Source organism: Suillus paluster (genome assembly GCF_016628075.1).
Source record: "Suillus paluster strain FC165 chromosome Unknown EDB91scaffold_33, whole genome shotgun sequence".
Lineage (NCBI taxonomy): Eukaryota > Fungi > Basidiomycota > Agaricomycetes > Boletales > Suillaceae > Suillus > Suillus paluster.
In genome coordinates this window covers 128622-148102 of record NW_024537593.1, presented here as the reverse complement: position 1 = coordinate 148102, position 19481 = coordinate 128622, and the positions used below count along the sequence as shown (strand labels likewise).

The window sequence follows — 19481 nt, the reverse complement described above, 5'->3', positions numbered from 1 at the left end:
ATGTCGGAAAGTTCCAAAGTTTCGTCTCGTGTTGAGCACATTGGTGTTGTCGCTGACCTCACCCTCAAACCTCAATGCTCATCCACAGCGCCGAGCAGGACATCACCAAATTTCCAGGTGTCATCCACCCAAGGTAAGTAATTCTTGCGCCTCTCGCAAGTTGCAGCTAACATCTACCCTTATCTTACGGGAAATCTATTTTAGTTCACATCCCACACACATCCCACCTGACAAGCAGCACCTCATCTTTACCAGCAAGTGACTCGTCCACCCTCCACCTTGTTACAGCCGGCGATGCGAATGTGAACATCTTGTGCTTTGACAGCAGCAGTACTGGTACAGGCTTGTGTTTTGGTAGACCTGGAGACAATGATGTGGAGAAAATGCAAGCGGTACAATCCTCCATACCAGGTAGTGTTGGTGGTGATGCGGTTGAAGCTGGGGATGTTGATGTGGAGTGGCTAGGTGAAGGCGTGTTGGGTGTCGTTGGCAGGGTGATGTTTGTGGAGTTGGTAGGAGGGAATGCGGGCTTGAGTGGAGAGGGATAATGGACCATAAGAGGGCAGTAGGGGTTGAGCCTGTTAGAGTCCTCCCCCAGCTGCTCAGCATCCCCCTCCTCACTCTTCCTCACTCCTCCTCTCACTCCTCCTTCCCTCTTCCCCTCGGCACTTATTTTGTTCCCTCTGGCGCTCCCTTCTCCCGTCATCTCTCCCGAACTTTTCTATCCACTAGTTAGTCTCTCATCCGTCTCTTCGAGTCCCCGGAGCATGAAGCTGGGGGACTCTGCTTGCCCTAAACATGAGACCACCCACCTAAGCATAGATTGAATCTTGCTATCATTTGAAATACAAAGTATGTTGGCTGCTACTCTACAACTTTCCCCTATGTATATAGCACATTTGAAAATCACAAGTATCATTTGAAAGTCCAACTGTGTGCGCTGAGCATCGGCCGAAGTTTTTGAAGCTGTTTAGCCACGAGTTGAAAGTGTTTAGCCGGTGTTTAAGTGAAGTTTCAAGAGTTTCAAAAGTTGTTTTGAGTACCACTACTTTGTTTATAACTCATTAAGCTCTTAACCAAAAAATGTCATGAGACCATGGATAGGCTCCGTTTGATAAGGGCTACAACTATCATTTTGGTCGAAAATTTAAGTCTCTGTACAGCTTGTAAAGAAAATAGGAATATGTGAAACCTTGTGGATGCTTGTGAGGCCTGTGGTGAAAATCCTAGTTTGCTGATGAAGCAGAACCCCATGTTAGAAGAACACTGTGAAAACACAATTAATTCGCGACAGAGGCAACACTGGTCCCTGATGACGGTTCTGTATCTGAGTGTATGTAGTTCCTGATATGAGTACAAATGGCTGACTTAACGATATCCTAGGTGTGCTATCTTGGAATATTATATGTTGTTTATGTTTCAAAGGCTAAGCAACTGGTGCCGCGCTAATCAGCCATCAACATTGTTGTACTTTGTATGTCTCCTCACATCCACTGTGCTTGTATCTTCTGACAAGCAGCACACAGTTGATGTTCCGACAAACTCGGTGACCAATGTCATAAGTATTCTGTACTGATGCTCACTGTTCCCGTCCAATTAACTGCACTCCAATGTAGGGGTGAGTGAGATTCTTGACCAGCTCCATTGGGTCAATATAATGACTGCCACAGCTGTAAGTTTTTTTTCAAGTGCGTGATCCTCCTGATCGCTAACTGGATTTTTCAGGCCTTATCATATACCTCATATGGATTGGACGAGTGTTGTCATATTTGCAATACTGGGTGGTGAGCTACACAGCTGTAATACCTTGGTTTGACTCACATCACACAAGTCATGATGATTGCTCCGTTACATGCCATGTATCAAGGATCCAGAAAGGTGCTCATATTTCTCCTCCTCGTCTTCCTGACTGTCAACACCACCAATGGAGTGATCGGCACAACAACAACAACACATATCTCAGGGGGTGAGCTTTAGATAGACCCAGGTGCATCAGGTGGATTGACAAATACTAGAGGAGCTTGTTTTCTCCAGCACCTATGTGTGCAGTGTTAATTTTGAAGGAGATGTTTCACATCTGAATTCCATCACTTGGATAACCAGTTCTGTATGGGAGGTCCTTGCACTGTGTCTTGCAGTCTGGATTGCCATAAAACACTTTCGAGAACTGCAATGGCAATCTGGAGGGATTATCGGGGACTGTTTCACGGTGTTAATGAAATCTCACATGATTTACTTTGTGAGGTGAGCTCGTAATGTGAATGTGGTTCTCCTTCTCTACTGAAGCTTTGCATGTGTTAGCTTTGTTGCAATTTCTTGCCTCTAGCTTGTTGATTTGTTTTCACAGATCTCAGCAGTATGTTGATCTGTACTGACCTCTGCATGTGACCACGGTTCATCATATCTATAGGACCAATTTACACACCACCTGTTACGGTTGTCTGTGACACCCTTCATTTTCCTTTTCACCTTTCACATCTTCACATCTTCACATTGACACCATGTCACAGTGTCACTATTTTTTGATATCACCCTATCTAGGGTTACTCTCCGACTTCACCTTATTACAAGTGCACACCCCTATTCATTGATCTGAGATCAATCTCGATCTATCCTTGGCAAGTCCTCAGATATTACTTACATGCTGATACCTAGTGTATTCTCACAAACCCTTAACATGCATACACCATGTGTATTCCCATGGACACTCATCTATACTTATATGGACATATTACTTACTTACCCTAGATCCTGGACCCTGACTTACTATTGTATATAAGCAGGTCATAGTCTCGATGATTCCTCATCTTGACCTACACTGGAATTACCCAGATACATCCTCTGACTACTAGTTAGACACTAGTGAATCCATCTTGATTCCTTTGACTTCTCTAGAGTGCCACCTCTAGTAGATTGATTGACTTGAAACCTCCTCTGATTACCATCAGCGTAACACCACCCACCAGTGCCTATATATATAGAGGCGGACCCGAAAGGACTCAACACTTGGAGGAGTTGAGGAGTTGCACGGATTGCAGGTAGGGAAGGTCACACACGTGTGAGCATTAATGGGAGTGTGTCATATCCCATACCTCTGGATCCAGAATTCCGGATCTACTTCATTGAAGTCTGGTTCTCCATCTTACTATTCCGCCCTGGCGCCGCCTTCATCTCCACACTCACCCCTAACTCCTTTTAGATTAGCTATTGCTCTGGCTACCGGTTATGTCCTATTCCGCTATGCTTACTGATCCATCCAGTTCTTACTTCATTTCCAACTTCACTGCTTTGATCTGTTACACTTAGTAATAGACTTTCCACATGCTTCGTACATAGCCCTTACCTTTGCTGACTGATTTACTTACATGATACCTACAGTATATAAGCCCCTGTAATACTCCGGAACTCCTCAGTTCAAATATCATCTTAGTTCTGCTCATTCCTGCAATCTCCAGACTTGAGCCTCATCTCTTGTCCACCTCCGAGTCTTAGGGGTTAAACCTTAGGACTACTTCTCTGGCTCTACCTTAGGGTAGTCTAACCTCTGTTCAGTTTCTACTCCGGACTTCTGTAGTAGCCTTACTTCATCCCTGCATAAACCTTCTGGAGTTCCGCCGAACTCCACCGATACTAAGTCCTCCGGAACTCCCCGGACTTCCTGTTGGACTTCCCCTCTGTCCCCTGGAAATTAAAGGGCACGTACTTGGGTAAGGGGCGCAGTGCATGAGCTGAAGCTGAAGCCCTTTGAGCAACCTCTCCCTTGAGCATGACCTTAACAGAGTGTGAGTGAAGAGAGAACTGTGCTGACGCTTGCTGAGAAGTACATCCTGGTTCCTGTATTGATGCTAATGGAATCTAATTTCAGACATGCCAGCCTTCTACATGCAATTGCAGTTGCTCAGAGTAAACGTCTAGAGCTGATGGGCCAGCTGGCTACTAGGTACCAATCTGATCGGTCGTGTGCTGGCATACTGAAGATGAGCCAGTACGTACTTGGGCTGTCAAATGATGCTGTATGGAAGTCGGACAGGATTGTGTTTGGACACAAGACAGAGAAGGAGGTGTTTTGCGGCATTGATGGAGGGTGATGTGATGTGATTATTGAAAGGATAAGACCGAATAGAAGAGCATCGACGATAACACAGTGAGGTGCTTGACATGATTCTAGTCTGGCCGAATGGAATGTTAGAATAGATTCTAGAGTAAAACCAAGTAAAACATAACTGAGACAGAAAATCACAGTAAACCATTCAGTCGTATATATACATGTCAGTTACATCAGGAAAACCCTCCCAAGGCAAATTAGGCAGAATTCACATAAAATCGTAACATTAGCACAATCACAGCTGTTTATGAAGAAAGTTGCTAAAGATGATAATGTTAAACAAGATTTTTTCTCACATAGCAAGAGTTATCGAGAATTATCTAAACATTGAAAAGGTATATCTATCTATGTACGAGTTCAACCAGAAGGTGTCACAGTCCTCAAGTACTGTATCACTCATCCACTCTCATGGGGCCATAACACCAAACCTCAGTATAAGATGAACACTGCGCTCAATATCAGCAACTGACACAATACTAGCCATGGTCTCACCACCACGCAGTGATCGCGAGAGTTTATATAGTCCGCTATTGCGGTCTGGAGCTGGCAGAAATGGTGTGAACCACTCGACATATGCAAGTCCAAAGTAACATGTGCGTCGCCATGGCCGCGGGCATCGACCGAGCACCACTTGACCTTATGAAAGACAGGCAGTCAGTGGAACGGAAAATGGATGTCATCTCATCCTTGTGATTCGTAGCGCGGTAGGCATCTTTCGCCAAATCGATATGGAGCCGTTCCGTGTACTCCGTGTTATAATTATCAGTTGAGCCGAACAGCATGATCATCAGAGGATAGTGACAAGCAGCATGCAACTTTGGTAGGTTAAAATTGTTTCGAATGCCAAGGTCGACGAAAATGAGCTTGTTTTCATGAAAAAGGTCTAGTGCCTCGTCTAGTAACTGAAGGGTCGTGGGGGATGAAGGGATGACAGGAGGGATGACGAAGCTGAAACGATGTGAGTGAGGGATGTAATGATGATGCAAGTGAGGGATGTAATGAGTGAACTGAGGGTGTGGTAAGTAATGGCCTGAACAAATACTAAGCTCAAGCGCTAACCCACAGGATGATGGTGCAATTGCCATCATTGGTGGCCCGATCAACCTAGCAGATATTAGCACTGTAGCCAGCAAAGTTGATGGTGGTGGTACCCATACAGGCTCGTTATTTGGGATACCTGGGGATGACAATGCTGATGGGGCAGTGTCCCGAAAGTCAGGGACAGACTGTGCTGCCGAAACTACAGTTTAGCGCCCTTCACCTGCTACATAATTGCCCTGTTACATTGCATTAGTAAACTTTTCCGTCCCATTCCCTTCTGTTTGACCGTCACTCACACTCGTTTTAAAAAAAATCCACCCGGGTCCCTTGTTAAGACTGTGCTCAGGGGTAAAGCGGAGTCTGAGAGGCTTGGCTTCAGCTTGTACGCTGCGCCCCTTACCCAAGTATGTGCCCCTAATTTCGGGGTGTAGTCTGACACGAGTTCTAGGAGTTCTGACAGGATGTCGGAACAGGGGTCCTCTGAAGGAGGACCAACGGACTACTAGGTGAGCGCAGGAAAGTCGGGCGGGGGTTGTTTCTGCCCGACAGGAGGGAGGTGGGAGACTACTGCGGTCGGAACCAACAGTAGAAGCGGAGCGGAAGGAACTGCTTGGATGAAATCCGAAGCAGAGCGGAATGGAGGGGATGGATGCAAGAGTGCGGGGTCTAGTTCTGACGCACGGGAAGTCGGAGGAGCGGAGGAACGGGGGAATGGGGGAATGGGGGAACGGGGGAACGGGGGAACGGGGGAACGGGGGAACGGGGGAACGGGGGAACGGGGGAACGGGGAACGGGGGAACGGGGGAACGGGGGAACGGGGGAACGGGGGAACGGGGGGAACGGGGGAACGGGGGAACGGGGGAACGGGGGGAACGGGGGAACGGGGGAACGGGGGAACGGGGGAACGGGGGAACGGGGGAACGGGGGATTGGAGGATGGCCGACCTAGGGAGTCAATCCCCTAGGCCGGCTTAACAGGAGTTGACTAGGATCAGGCCCAAGTCAAAGAACAGAGGAGCAGGGCTTAGAAAAGGTAATATTCAGACTGAGTATCTACAGACAAGTGTACATATGTTTATATACTCTAAGTGATGAGCAGAGCATAGCAGAAGGCTATGTGCTGAGTGTACAGGATTACAATAGGATGACTGAGACATACAGAATAAGGCTTGGGGAACAGTATGTACGTGACGGATCAGAATCGCTAGGGTATAGGGATTACCGGTGATCCGAAAAGCGGAACTATGATACTAAATGGGGATAGGACCAGTTGAGTGGTTCCTAGTCTAGGAGTGGACTGGTGAGGCGGTCGGACGGACTAATAGTCGGGTGGGGGAATACAAGCGGAACTGAAGGATCCGCGTGGGTCGGAAAAGTGGAGGGAGTAGGAATAGCATTGGGCGGACCGATAGGGCGGAGGAGCGGAACCCCAGATAGGGTCAGATGGAAGGGGTATGGGGTCGGAGGACATAGGGGTAGTGTCGGAAAAGCAGAACGGGGTCGGGCGGAGGTGTCATATCCTGTACCTCTGGATCCAGAATTCCAGATCTACTTCATTGAACTCCAGTCCTCCATCTTACTATTCCGCCCAGCGCTCCACCTTCATCTCTGCACTCACCCCTAACTTCTTTTAGATTAGCTATTGCTCCGGTTATTGGTTATGTCCTATTCCGCTATGCTTACTGATCCGTCCATTCCTACTTCATTTCTGACTTCACTGCTTTGATCTGTTACACTTAGTAATAGACTTTCCACATGCTTCGTACATAGCCCTTACCTTTGCTGACTGATTTACTTACATGGAACCTACAGTATATAAACCCCTGTAATACTCCGGAACTCCTCAGTTCAAATATCATCTTAGTTCTGCTCATTCCTGCAATCTCTGGACTTGAGTCTCATCTCTTGTCCACCTCCAAGTCTTAGGGGTTAAACCTTAGGACTAACTCTCCAGGTCTACCTTAGGGTAGTCTAACCTCTGTTCTATTTCTACTCCAAACTTCCGTAGTAGCCTTACTCCATCCCCACATAAGCCTTCCAGAGTTCCGCCAAACTCCACCGACACTAGTCCTCTGGAACTCCTCGGACTTCCGTTGGACTTCCCCTCTGTCCCCCGGAAATTAAAGGGCACGTACTCGGGTAAGGAGTGCAGTGCATGAGCTGAAGCTGAAGCCCTTTGAGCAACCTCTCCCTTGAGCACGACCTTAACAGGAGGTAGCAGGGCTAATCCTACTGAGATGCACTTCATGCATTGTTGGGGAAGGAGGGATGGAGTGGATGGGGAAACAGGGGGTCAGATCAGGGGTGGGGATGTTCACAGGTGGTATTGGAGGTGCTCGGATCCGATATATGACATCCCTCGACGCTCCTTTATTCATCCGAGTCCTACACATTCTAAGTCTCAACAAACAAAGTGATAATAAAAAATGACTATACCTCAGCAGGATCAAGGTAAGTGAGTATAAGCAACTCGCCAAGTGACCGACTGTGAGGCTTGAGACAGAAGTGCGTGGCGCCAAGAAAAAGGCTATCGAAAATGCAGGTGAGCGACCAAAAACACCATCAAAAAATCAAACTGACCTGAGATTCAGTTTGGAATCAAGACAAACCAAGATGCAAGAATGCAACAGCAACATCAGGCCAAGACTGTCCTGCCCAAAAAAAGAGAACTGTCGCGTCACCAACACCTACTCCAAGTCAGAACTCCAGCTCCAAGTCAAACAGGACTGCATCAACAAAGCCGTCAACACTGAGTGCATCAATACACTTAAAACTCGGTTATGGTACTTACATAGAAAAAACTTGGGCACTGGCAGAGCATCAGCACAACTTGGTGGATACAGATAGCAACTCGTCTAATGATGGTATCTTGCAGGAAGCTGCACTGATGGTTAATAAGCAAGGTCAGCCTACTAGGCCGCCATGACAAAAAAGGAAGTCTCACATGATGGGTGTGCAGCACGTTATCGACAACCAGCCAAACTCTGCCAAACATATGCTATGCAAGATGTGGCATTGCCTGAAGAAGATGATGATGATGAGCAGAGTGGTGCTGACTCTGATGATGCTTGGCCCAGGGACAAACCGAGTTGGGACAGCTTAACTGATTCAGATGGTAACAAGAGTGCCACTGGCAGCGAGAATGAAGATTTGGCTGCGATGCTGCTTTTTGATGAGGTCAGCTTTGCTATATCATATGCTTGTGAACTCACATTTAAAAATTTGAAGGTCACGTCACTCGTCACCAACAAGCAGCAGGGAGCATCGAAATCACGTGGCACTTCAAAATCGGAGTTTGCCCGAGATCACAAACAAGTGGCTGAGACTCCAACTTGGGCCAATCTGGATGTCGAAGACGCAGTTTCGGAGTCCATTGAAGATCCCTCAACTGGTGGCGACTCGTCAGAATTTCATTCTGACAACGAAGGCACTGCACCAAAACTTACCTCTGACACTCAATCATCGAAGACTTGGAGTATCGCCTCTCTCGTTCGAACAGAAGGCAGAAAGGTGAAGTTACTTGATCAGAACTTAGAGACTCGCAAAGTTCTTCAGTCTGCAATCATGGAAGTCAAGTGCCATCTTTTTTTCGCCAACGGCTATCCTGAACTGGTTGACAAGAACCAAGTCGCGCTGCAAGCATTGATAGTTGTTGCTGAAAAATGTGGTGTGCATGCAATCAAAGAACGTCTTCAATCGGACGAACGGTATGTGTCACAACTTGGTAGCTTAGTGAGTTCAACTCGCACCTTTTCAGATCAGTCTCTAACTATATGCGAGGTGGATGCTCATGTTCCAATATTGCACTGTGAGCTGAAGGAAGACGCATGTGCACATGCCAATGGTTACTTTCGCCTTGGACACACCGACACTGGGAAAGCTGCAGCGAGAAGGCTATTGGAGAAGCTTACATATATATATGCCTTGAAGTTTGATGTGAGATCTCTCCCCTTGCCTGTACTACTGACATTGTTGAAATTATACAGATCAATAACGAGGCTTCGCCCATTGGAAAGAAGCCCTACCAGGGTGAACTCTTTATATTCTTAATATATCAGCAGCTCTTTCATATGTAGCTCAAGGTCCGTTGCCATCAAATTTGTGGAATGCTTTGTTGAAATCGCCAACAACAAAGGACAGCGCCTTGAAATCCCTATCCCTTTGCTGGCATTGGTCACAACTGCGGTAATGTGCTTGTTGTCATTGTACGGATGTGCCGTTTAACTTGTTGCAAAGGTGTACGCAGCCCTTCTGTGGAAGTCGCAAGGTTCACCATCCAAATTCAACTTTACAGGAAATTTATTCAGCGAGACATACAACTACCATGTCAGGTTCCTGGAAAAACTGAAGAAGGACGCACCTGTGAAATTCCACCATATGATGGCCGACATCTATGAGGCTGCACAGTGAGTTCCACTTAGGTAGTATTGCCTCAATGCTCACTCTGCTTGCAGGAGGTTGCGATACAGTGGCGCCGCTGCCAGTGGCCATGCTGCTGAGCTGGAAGCATTTGAGTTACTTGACCTCAACAATATGGAAGAAGACTGAATCATCCCCTGCTCATTTTCATGGTGTACAATATGGAATTGTGAAGCTGATACATAGTCTCCCAGTTGGTCATAGCACACACTGTTATTTAAATTAGCCTACTGCCGATATACCCATTTTTAATCAAAATCTAATTTTGTTCTTGTAATGCTGCCTGATTCAGTTGGAACCCTCGTCTAAGATCAAACAAATTAAATCTACAATGTATGTCTATGTGTAACTGTACACTTTTCGTGTTAGCCAGCAAGAAATCAGATTCTATTGGTCGGGAATGACATCTGATTCGGTACAAATAGTATCAAAGGTAATGTGAGGCTATTTGGGCTCAAACCCGAAGGGTTTGCGACCCAAAACATCGTTTCGATCCTGCAGAGAAAGTCCATGATTAGCCGTGATTCCCAAACGATAGAACAGGAGCCCTGTGATGCGTCAGGTGCAGCATGGACTCCCATATTTGAAGGAGAAGGGCATAGTGAATAGGCTTACCTTTCTAATGTGCAGCGGGCATGGTGTAACGGATGAAGGGGTGTAGCGCCGATGACTCTTGTAAGTATGGCGCTAATATCAGCACGTGTTTGCGCAGATAAAGCGTAAAGGCTTCGCTTGACCATCATCCCATCGATTTTACTACATCGAATGGAATTCCGCGCAGCAGATATTCGAGGGTTCCTCCTATGCGTAGACCGTGTCCTTTCAGGTCACCTAATCCTGCTCTCTTTACTATGCTGCTAATCTGTTTCCAGAATTCCGTCCTGGTCAAGGGTCTCAGGCCTTTGGAGTGTTTCCAGGCGAATAAATGACTGTTAGGAGGTGGATCATTGATCGCGAAGTGGTTAAGTAGTGCAGTTTTTGGGTCCGTGTGGTTCTCTTGACGCGCCCAGTATACTCCTTCGCCAATCGCAGAAGTTTTGGTATATGGTAGGAAGATCTTGGTTACCCGAAGTCCATGTCTATCCTCTACATCTATTGTGACATCCGAACGTTTAACGTGTTTCTTTGGATCGAAAGCTTTCATAGCTTTAACGGTGAGTTCTCCTAGGTGGCAAAGCGCATAGAAGGAACTTGTGAGGCAGGTGTATACCGTGGCATCTAGCGGGGCTGATAAATCGAGTCATGAACGAATTTCAAGAATGAACTTCGGAGTGAACAGTTCGCATTTGGTGCGCTTCGATGAATCTGGGGTGAGTTCTGCGGCTCCATCCAAGACCACTTTCAATTCCTCTTGATGAACATTCCATGGCTGTCCGTGTAGGGTATGCCATGCTTTTACTGCATAGACATAGTTTGCTAAGGTTTTTCCAGAATACGATCCTGCGCAGCTTGAAACGAAATTCAACACGGTCCGCGTATCCACTGGACAGCGTTGTTCTTCCGGGACGGTTTGTTCGTCACAGAAGACATGAAATACCAAGAGGCCTGCCCCATAGCATTCCCTCGTACTGGGTGCCCATGATAAATTCATCACTGATAATACTCTCTCCAGATCTTCATCAGTAATCGCTAGAAACCTTCCATCTCGATCTCTCGCTATCCTGGTCTCTGAGGGAAACCAAAGTCTCAACCTTTCCCACACTAGACAGTGCGGTCGTAGTTGCGATGGGACAGGTGTTAAACCTGTTCTATAAGGTTGTGGTTTCGCTACTAGCTCCGAGGGTAGATTCAGCGTTGAAACAGTTTCTATTGGTGATAGCATTGCTGCTGTTGTCTGATGTGATAGAGTGAGTCTGCGTTAACCTCGGTGCCGCTTCTATTGACGCTATCGGAATTGTTGAAAGAAGCGCTCTCATTGATGACGGAAACTGCCCTGTCTGTGCTATATTCTGCTGGGTTTGTTGAGATGATGAACGGGTCAATGATGAAGTGTTGTAATTCGATGGGGATCAGGAGGGTTGGCAGCAAGAGCTCTGTACTACTATAGATCCCTCGTGATGGGTTGTCGGCTGGATTCGCTTTGCTTGCGATGTATGCGGGGTGGAAAGAGTAAGGCACTGCGGAATTGTGGATATTAGAGAAGATCCGTCAAAATATCGAGTTGACTGTGCTGTTTCTGCTGCATCCATTTCTCCAACCCTCAATGATTCCTTGGTTGTCTCTGTACACCCTGAAGTTCTGTTCCGATCCTCCCATATTGATAAGATATTGAACAAGGAACTCAAATCCCACTGCCTCCGCCCAGCCGATATCCTTGGTTCCTTGAAGGGTTTGCCATCCCTTCCGGAGACGCCATGCCCTCCATTTGTTGCCGATAGTGATAGCAATTCCGAATCTGGAACTAGCATCTGAATATGCCTTTGGGTCATGCAGGGTGAGAGGTTTTGGGATAGGGCGTCCGACGAAAGGACTCTGAAGTATTTTCTTCCACCAGTTAAGATCCGCAGCAAGGTTTTTGATGGGGCGCCATGGGAGAAACAGTTGTTCAAAGGCAAGATGCAGCATAGCTTCCAAAGATGTAAGGTATGCCCATCCCCTTGGGATGACGAGCGTAGTGTGTAATAACTTTCCATACAGCTGTTGAACGTCATTAAGCATGTGCGTGAGTCGATCTTCCCATGTCTCAATGGCCTGCAGATACTTTTGTTTCTTCCCTTCATCCAGAAATACTCTGTCTCGAGCCAGATCCCACATAATACCGATGTACGGATTAACATATGCAAACTGTTTGTCTTTGAGAACTTCCCATGGGATATTGAACTCGTTAGAAGCTTTGTCGATGTCTGATAGGTTAAATGAAAATTTAGCATCTTCGGGTGATCTCGGTGATGCGCTTGATAAGTCGACCACTGGGAATCGACAGTCCTCATCAAACTCCTCCAAAGTCCCATCATCGAAGACATAGCCTCCGAACCATGTTCTCCCCCCTTCCTGGTGCGTTCCTCTCTTGAGGATGTCCTCATGCCATTGTCGCCTTTGCTCATTGTATGATTCAATGAACTCCTTAAGTATTCGGATAAAAAGATGGTTGTCGACCCATCTCGAAGCAGGTCCAATGCCTCGAGAACGAAACAAATCGAGTCCTGCATCCACCACGTTCCCGTATGCTCCTGCCGAGGGCCGTAATCCAAAACACATGGATGTGTCAATGCAGAACTCGTCATCTGAGATGCGTACAACCGATCCCGGCCATTGGGATGGGTGGATGGGGATTGTGCGGTATGCTTCCGCCACATCCCTAATAGCGATCTGCGATCCTGGCGGTAATCGGCTGATGGTAAGAGCAACGACGTGAAAGGTTCCCCAGGTACTGGGAAAATTGTCTGGATTAATATGAGAGTTGATTAATGCATTAGGGAACTTCGGTGAAGTGAGATGAGGGAATGAGTAATTCTGAATGACGTGATAATGTCCAGGTCGCCCTGGTTTGGGTATAATAGAGAATGGCGAGGTTTGGAAGGGTCTGATGAGGCTTTCGACCTCCTTGGCTTTAAGCGGTCCGATATATCTCCCTTTATTAAGTTCAGATTGTATAATGGATTGAAATTCTTGATTATATGTAATAATGGATTCTTTGTTAGGTGGCGTCTGGGTGATACTAATTCTAGGGATATCAAGGATGAAGCCTCAGCGAAGTCCTTCAGGTATGAGGGGGTATTTGTCGATGAGGCCTGATGCAGTGAGTGCCGACTCCCATGCATCCGGATTGTACGGGGTAAGAGCCTTAAGCTCTCTGAGCTCGAGGGCATGTTTGGGCTCCGTGAGTCGAGCTGCCACACCCCGAACAGAAGTGTCGTTGGTTGTGAGTGACTTCAACACAACTGTTGACTGCGCTGCCAATCACTGCATACGGGTTTCCCATCTCACATGGTGAGTACTCTCCTGATGCGCAAGCAGATTGTATTGAACGCGTTGTCCCACGTCTTGGATGCTTTGCATTTGATGATTCTGTGCGGGTTTCGTCCGAGACACACGGCACAAGCAGAGAGGACGCCTCTGCTTGCGCTCGTCCGAAAATCCTGCCTAGGTCTCTTCCCCTGGCTTGTGTGCTCAGGGGAAGCTGACCGCTTGCGCGATTCTCTCAAGTCCCGTGGTCTCGATGGATGATTAGTGCATTGGTCAGACTGTAGCAGATAGTGTGGCATGTGGCATGAGGCATGAAGCATGTGGCATGAGGCATGTAGCAATGTGTGCATGGCAAGACGACAAAGTCGTTTGTGAGTAAAAAAAGGGTAGGCGAGTTCCTTTTTTAGCTGGCGTCTGTGCGTAGAGTAGATTTTAAACTGACCTCGAAATCTCGCACATTATCTCTCTTATTGCGCTCCTCCCAGTATACTTTATCTCTCATAGCCTTCAATACTACTTCGTTGACGAGTGAGATGTTGTACGGTCCGGTCGACGACTTTGTGGCTATGTGCCATCATTTGCATTGCTCAGCTTGGTAGGTTAGCAGGGCTTGCTGTGCTATTGGGTCTCTCATTGAGCGAAACTTGTGGATCTGTATGTTCCTCCAGAAAAGAGCCATCATCCTAACTCTGTCTTCGGGCCAGTCCGCTTCTTCCATAGCTATGAGGATGCGAGGGCAGGCTTGGCAGAAATCCTCGAATGGTAAGTTCTCATCATTAACGACGGCCCTAGCATTGCGCGTCGAAGCCGATGATACCCAGGCTGTAGAGCCATCTGCTAGGGTTGACAGAATCATGGCATCATCATCCACAGTCTTCTTAACGTCCGCCTCGTCTAGGCCGTTGTTAGTGAAGTACCATATTTCTACATACTCTCCCTTGTCCAGTTTTTGGAGTGCATATGAGCATGGCGTTACTGCAGGATCATCCGGGATGCTGGTTGCCAGTATTGGAGTATACTTATGCTTGTTTTTCTTCCTCTCTTCTTTATGGGTAGCTTCTTCTTCCTCCGCTCGTCCTCGATCCAACCGTTCTTGCTCCTCTTCCTGAGCTCGTTGACGCTGCTCTTGTTGTTCATTGTCGTCGTCTAGTTGCTGCTGCCATAGAGCCTTATCCGCATTATTGTTCAGTTCCCAGATATTCTTAAGCAATTGAATTGCTTGAGCTTCAGTCGTGTCCTCATTTATGAGTTGCGTTCGCGTGTTTGCGAAGTAGTCTGTTGTGTAGTCCAGACAGATGTTGAAGTTGGGATCATTGCGAATTCTCGGCATAATGATAAAAAACTAAGATAGAAAGATTCTTGTAAAGAATGAATGTGACCAAATGAGAGTGTAGTCGATCAGTAGAGGATTTGCAAGTACTATGTGGTAGTACGAAGCAAGAAGTGAGAGAACTCGAAAAGCTGTGTCGTCACGTAGACCTCATTCTTTGTAAGTCCGAGGCATGAGGACTTACAAAGAATACAAATAATGTGTTTGAATAACTTCAAATTGTTGCTAATCATTGTGTTTTTATCAGGGGGTAAAAAAAATGATCTAAGCTTGCTAAAACTTGAATTTGGAAAATTTAGTCGAGTTTAATCTTTTTTACACAAGTCTAATTGGTTGATACTTATGACTAAGCTTTTCATGTGTGGGCCTACCTTAGGGCCAGTTTCCCTTTGCCTTTGTGGCACGCACTCTCAGCACTCTCGGCTTGTCGATCATGCCGAGTGATCTCAAGGATCTCAACCTCTACCTGACATGACTGAGCAATTAGGAGGCAGCACCCCTTCTCATCTGCTTGTCGTTGTGTCAGGTACGTTGCTGGTCTCAGTCTTTAGTTAGCGGCTCTTCTCATCTGCTCGTCGTCGTGTCAGTGCTTAACTTTTCGACTACTAAACATATCATCAAAATACAATTTCTCATCAATGATTGATAATGCTGAAGAATCATCGCAAACTCGTCACTCCTCACCAGGAAGTGACCATCATTCCGACAGATCTGAATCCTTCAATTCAGAGGTCGTTGAACAATGTATCAAAACCGTTGTTAACTACCGAAAACAAAGAATTTCAAAAGGGGAAGCGATTCTTTGCATTCACCGTGAACTCGCAGTTGCGACCGACAATGAAGATAGTTCAACCTTTAAGTCCGGATTCAATCACTATCTTGAACTCCTCAATGACGCACGCAAGGATGATGAAATCGGGGAGAGTTCCCGAGAACATGGACAGACACGTTTGGAGTGTGGGGATGAAATCTCTGAAAAGGGGTTGAGGTCACAATGAAGATTAGAAGAGGAATTGATGGGTCAAAAGAAACAGAAGATGATGACAATTCAGACACTGAATCAGGGGAGGAGTTTGTGCAGCGGTGAAAAAGAAGAAAGATCCCAGGCGATCAAACCAATTTCTTCCCCTGGCTCAACCCTGACAAGTACCAACACTGTTCATCAGATGAAAGTCTCAAACTCACCCTCGGATGTTATGAGGAATGGTCGGAAGATCCAAAGTTTCTTTTGGACCAAAGTCACAACTACTCCAGGATGTCCAAGCTTACTGTCGTCACAATGGCTCCTTCTCTTTGAGGGACGAGCACTTGACCTTGACAAAGTCTTCTCAGGTCATTACTCAACCGCCATTGATTCCAAGCAAATGCAAGTCCTCGGAAGTGGCTTTGAGCTCACACTATCACAACCTACAACTATGCAAAAGGTCAAAACCTTCGGAGATTGGAGCATCACGACCGAACTCTGGAGCGAAGCCCTTATTTTTATCATGCCCTGGAGGGAGTGAGAGCTCAGGGAATTTCGCAAGTTCATGTCAGACATCTTCAGGACCATCCATTACTTGGCGCATGAATGAGTTCTTGACTTTGATCGAGCCATTTGGCTTCTCATTGAGCAACAAAAGTTCTTGCAGTTCAATAGCTTTGGGCATTTTGAGGGACTCTGAGCCAGTCATCTCTCATCCTTTGGGATGGTTGCTGTCAACCAACTCTCTAAGGCAGGGTCAAGCACATCGGATTGAGGAGGAAGGTCCCAAGGAGGACCTAAGCGGCCTGGAAATTCTAGGTTCGGAGAACCCTGCCACAAATGGAACAGGGGTCAATGCGAAAAGGAGGCGGGAGAGTGTCTCTACTATCACATCTGCAATAGAGGGAATTGCAAAGGAGCACATAGGCGCGCAGAGTGTCCTTTGGCAAAAGGAACTCAATGAGCAGATCACCAAGGGGCAGCGATTTAAGCGACAGATGGTGTGGGGAGATAACTCACCTGTTTCAGTCATACTGCGGTTTGGACCGAAACCGTGCAACCGCTTCCTCGTCCTCCTCAAGATGAGTATAAAAACGAACAAGCTTTACATACTATTGCTACTCATTGTTAGGTACCATGCCAGCTCAAGAGGCAGAGGGGTTGGGGCTTGGCTTCAGCTCTTGCGCTGCACCCTTAGCTGAGTATGTGCCCTGAATTTGGAGCGGGTCCGACGTTGTCCGACGATAGGACGAATGGTCCGCTTTGGTCCGCTTTGAGGGTCGGGAAGTAAGAGCTGCTAGCAGTGGGCTGACTAGGAGTGGGGCGGAGAAGACAGGGGATGATGCAGAGGGTGGATAGGAGCAGAGGGAATGTTTGGCAGGGGCGGAGAAGGCGGAGGATGATGCAGAGGGACAAGGGAGAATATTGGATAGGGGCGGAGTATATGGGAAAGACTTAGAGCATGGCTCTAAGTCAGAGCAGGGGGATCGGAGGGTCGGAGGTGATGACAAGTTGAGACTTGTGTCCAGAGGAGGCAAGGTCCTACTGAGAATTCTCACAAGATGTAACTGCGAGAAGACAAGTAATATTAAGACTAAGGAAAAATATCTAAGTACATGATATGTTATATACTTCTATGTATGAGGCAGTAACCAGGATAACTATGTAGTAAAGCTATGTACCAAGGATATCATTTGTAAGTACTTTACATAGGAAAGACATAAGTCGGGGTGGATATCAATATGTACGCGTCGGATCAGTGATCGAGCAGTAATAGGAATTACCGGTGATCCAGAAGTAATGGTCTAAGTACTGAAAAGGAAAGCATATGTCTGAAAGTGGAAAGAGGTCCAGTTGAATGGAGATGTTATGGAAGGGGACCAGTTGAGCGGTTGAGCGGAGCGGATACAAATGATGATCGGGCAGAGCGGAGGACGAATGAAGCGGAGGGGGTCGGAAAGCGGAGCGGATATTGATATTAGGGCGGGCGGATCAGATATATGACACTCATCCTGATTTGTTCCAAGTTTCGACTCTGATTCATGTCAACGTGTTTGAATCTTTACTTATTTCTTCAGGTCATCCCAATGCTCCCTTTTATCAGTTGGTCTGTACAGGATTACGAGAGGGTTTCTGGCCCTGGGCAGATACTCATTACAGTACTTACCCTACTACTTTGGAAGTTCGCACACTGGTGCCGAAGACTGCCGGAAGAGTTCTCCTTCCTTCACGATCAGATCTTAAAGGAGGAAGCAGTTGGAAGGTATTCACGCGATTTTGGTTGCAATCTCCTGCCCGGCATGTATTCAATGCCCATCCATGCTGTTCCTAAGGAGGGAGGAAAGTTTCGGCTAGTTACCAACCACAGCGCTGGCAAATATTCACTTAACTCCATGATCGCCAAGGAGGACATTGCTGGAGTCACTCTTGACAATGTTCAAGATCTAGGAAATGCGCTACATCAGTTATTGCGGGATTAACCCTGACCACCCTCTTACCATTTGGAAGGCCGACATTTCAGAAGCATATCGTCATATGCCGATGCACCTGTTGTGGCAAATAAAACAAATTGTATCGTTCAATGGTCAAAGGAGAGTTGATCAGGCAAATGTTTTTGGAGGTTGAGCATCTCAGCAAATATTCCACGCCTTCATGTCCTTGGTTATTTGGCTTGCAGTTTTTGTCAGATTCATTCTCGCATATATTTACATTGACGATTCCTTCTCATACGCAGAAGCAGAGGACTTTGTGTTCTATCGCAAATATCAAAAGATGTTGCCTAGAGATATGGTCAAGTTGTTGACTCTATGGGACAAACTAGGAATTCCACACGACAAACAAAAATAGATTCACGGTTCACCACTTTCTGTCATAGGATTCGACGTTGATCTGAATCAAATGCGGACCACTTTACGGGAGGAGTCTAAAGCTCGTCTCATCACAGAGTTGCAGGATTTCGCCCGACACAAGAGTCGGCGTACTTTGCAGGAATGCGAGCAGATTGCAGGTTCGCTCAATTGGGCCCTTAACATCTGTCCTCTCCTGCGTCCAGGACTATCAGCTCTATACAAGAAGATGAAAGGAAAAGTCAATTCACAGGGGCTCATCTGGTTAAACAGAGATGTGGTTAAGGAGGTACTTTGGGTAGCAGATCACCTCCAACGGTCGGACGGAGTGTATCTCCTCAAGTCTATCTCTTGGGATTTCTCGCAGATCACAGACCAGGCACTCAAAGTATATTGTGACGCCTCAGGAACTGGGATGGGTTTCTTGTACCCATCCTTGAACCTAGGATTCCAGTCCTCTCTCCCATCACAGGCCCCTGTCCATGACATATATTTCTTTGAAGCGCTCTGTATCTGTTTGGCTATTCAAGATGCGGCTTCTCGCTTATCATCAGGAGGGAGATTAGCTGTCTTTACAGACAGCTTGGATTCGGTCGCAATGTTCAACTCATTAAAGGCTTCACTGGGATTCAATTCACTCCTCCTTGTCTCAGTTGACATTGTTATAGCTGCTTCGATCGACTTTCGCGTTTTTCACATTTCAGGAGAGCATAATGTCATTGCGGATCACCTTTCACGTAACAAGGGCCAGGAGGCCCTGAAGTGTAATCCTCACCTTCGAATCCTCCCTTTTGAGCCCCCTTGGAATGCGCTGGGGGCAGGAAGAAAATGATCCCACTTTCACGCAATACCAGGCAACCCATTAGGGAAG

The 19481-nt window shown here is 46.8% G+C and overlaps 5 protein-coding genes across 5 annotated transcripts; 2 read left to right on the top strand and 3 right to left on the bottom strand.

Moving 5' to 3' along the window:
- Window positions 1-548, top strand: EDB91DRAFT_1249412 (uncharacterized protein; the record flags this gene model as incomplete). The annotated part of the gene is made up of 2 exons (XM_041323078.1): window positions 1-133; window positions 205-548. 2 exons carry the CDS (start codon window positions 1-3, stop codon window positions 546-548), a joined length of 477 nt encoding a protein of 158 aa, XP_041176225.1.
- A 3963-nt stretch (window positions 549-4511) lies between these two features.
- EDB91DRAFT_1054718 (uncharacterized protein) lies at window positions 4512-4685 on the bottom strand (the record flags this gene model as incomplete). The annotated part of the gene is made up of 1 exon (XM_041313848.1): window positions 4512-4685. A coding segment is annotated over one exon (174 nt), but the record flags the coding sequence as incomplete, so codon positions are not given.
- A 130-nt stretch (window positions 4686-4815) lies between these two features.
- EDB91DRAFT_1019023 (uncharacterized protein) lies at window positions 4816-5019 on the bottom strand (the record flags this gene model as incomplete). Its single annotated transcript, XM_041312532.1, has 1 exon — window positions 4816-5019. A coding segment is annotated over one exon (204 nt), but the record flags the coding sequence as incomplete, so codon positions are not given.
- Window positions 5020-7571: 2552 nt separating this feature from the next.
- Window positions 7572-9693, top strand: EDB91DRAFT_1249410 (uncharacterized protein; the record flags this gene model as incomplete). The annotated part of the gene is made up of 11 exons (XM_041323077.1): window positions 7572-7596; window positions 7649-7687; window positions 7737-8048; window positions 8105-8322; window positions 8374-8877; window positions 8926-9081; window positions 9132-9174; window positions 9207-9227; window positions 9281-9330; window positions 9382-9551; window positions 9600-9693. 11 exons carry the CDS (start codon window positions 7572-7574, stop codon window positions 9691-9693), a joined length of 1632 nt encoding a protein of 543 aa, XP_041176222.1.
- A 4492-nt stretch (window positions 9694-14185) lies between these two features.
- EDB91DRAFT_1016348 (uncharacterized protein) lies at window positions 14186-14800 on the bottom strand (the record flags this gene model as incomplete). The annotated part of the gene is made up of 1 exon (XM_041312490.1): window positions 14186-14800. A coding segment is annotated over one exon (615 nt), but the record flags the coding sequence as incomplete, so codon positions are not given.
- Between the last annotated feature and the right edge of the window lie 4681 nt (window positions 14801-19481).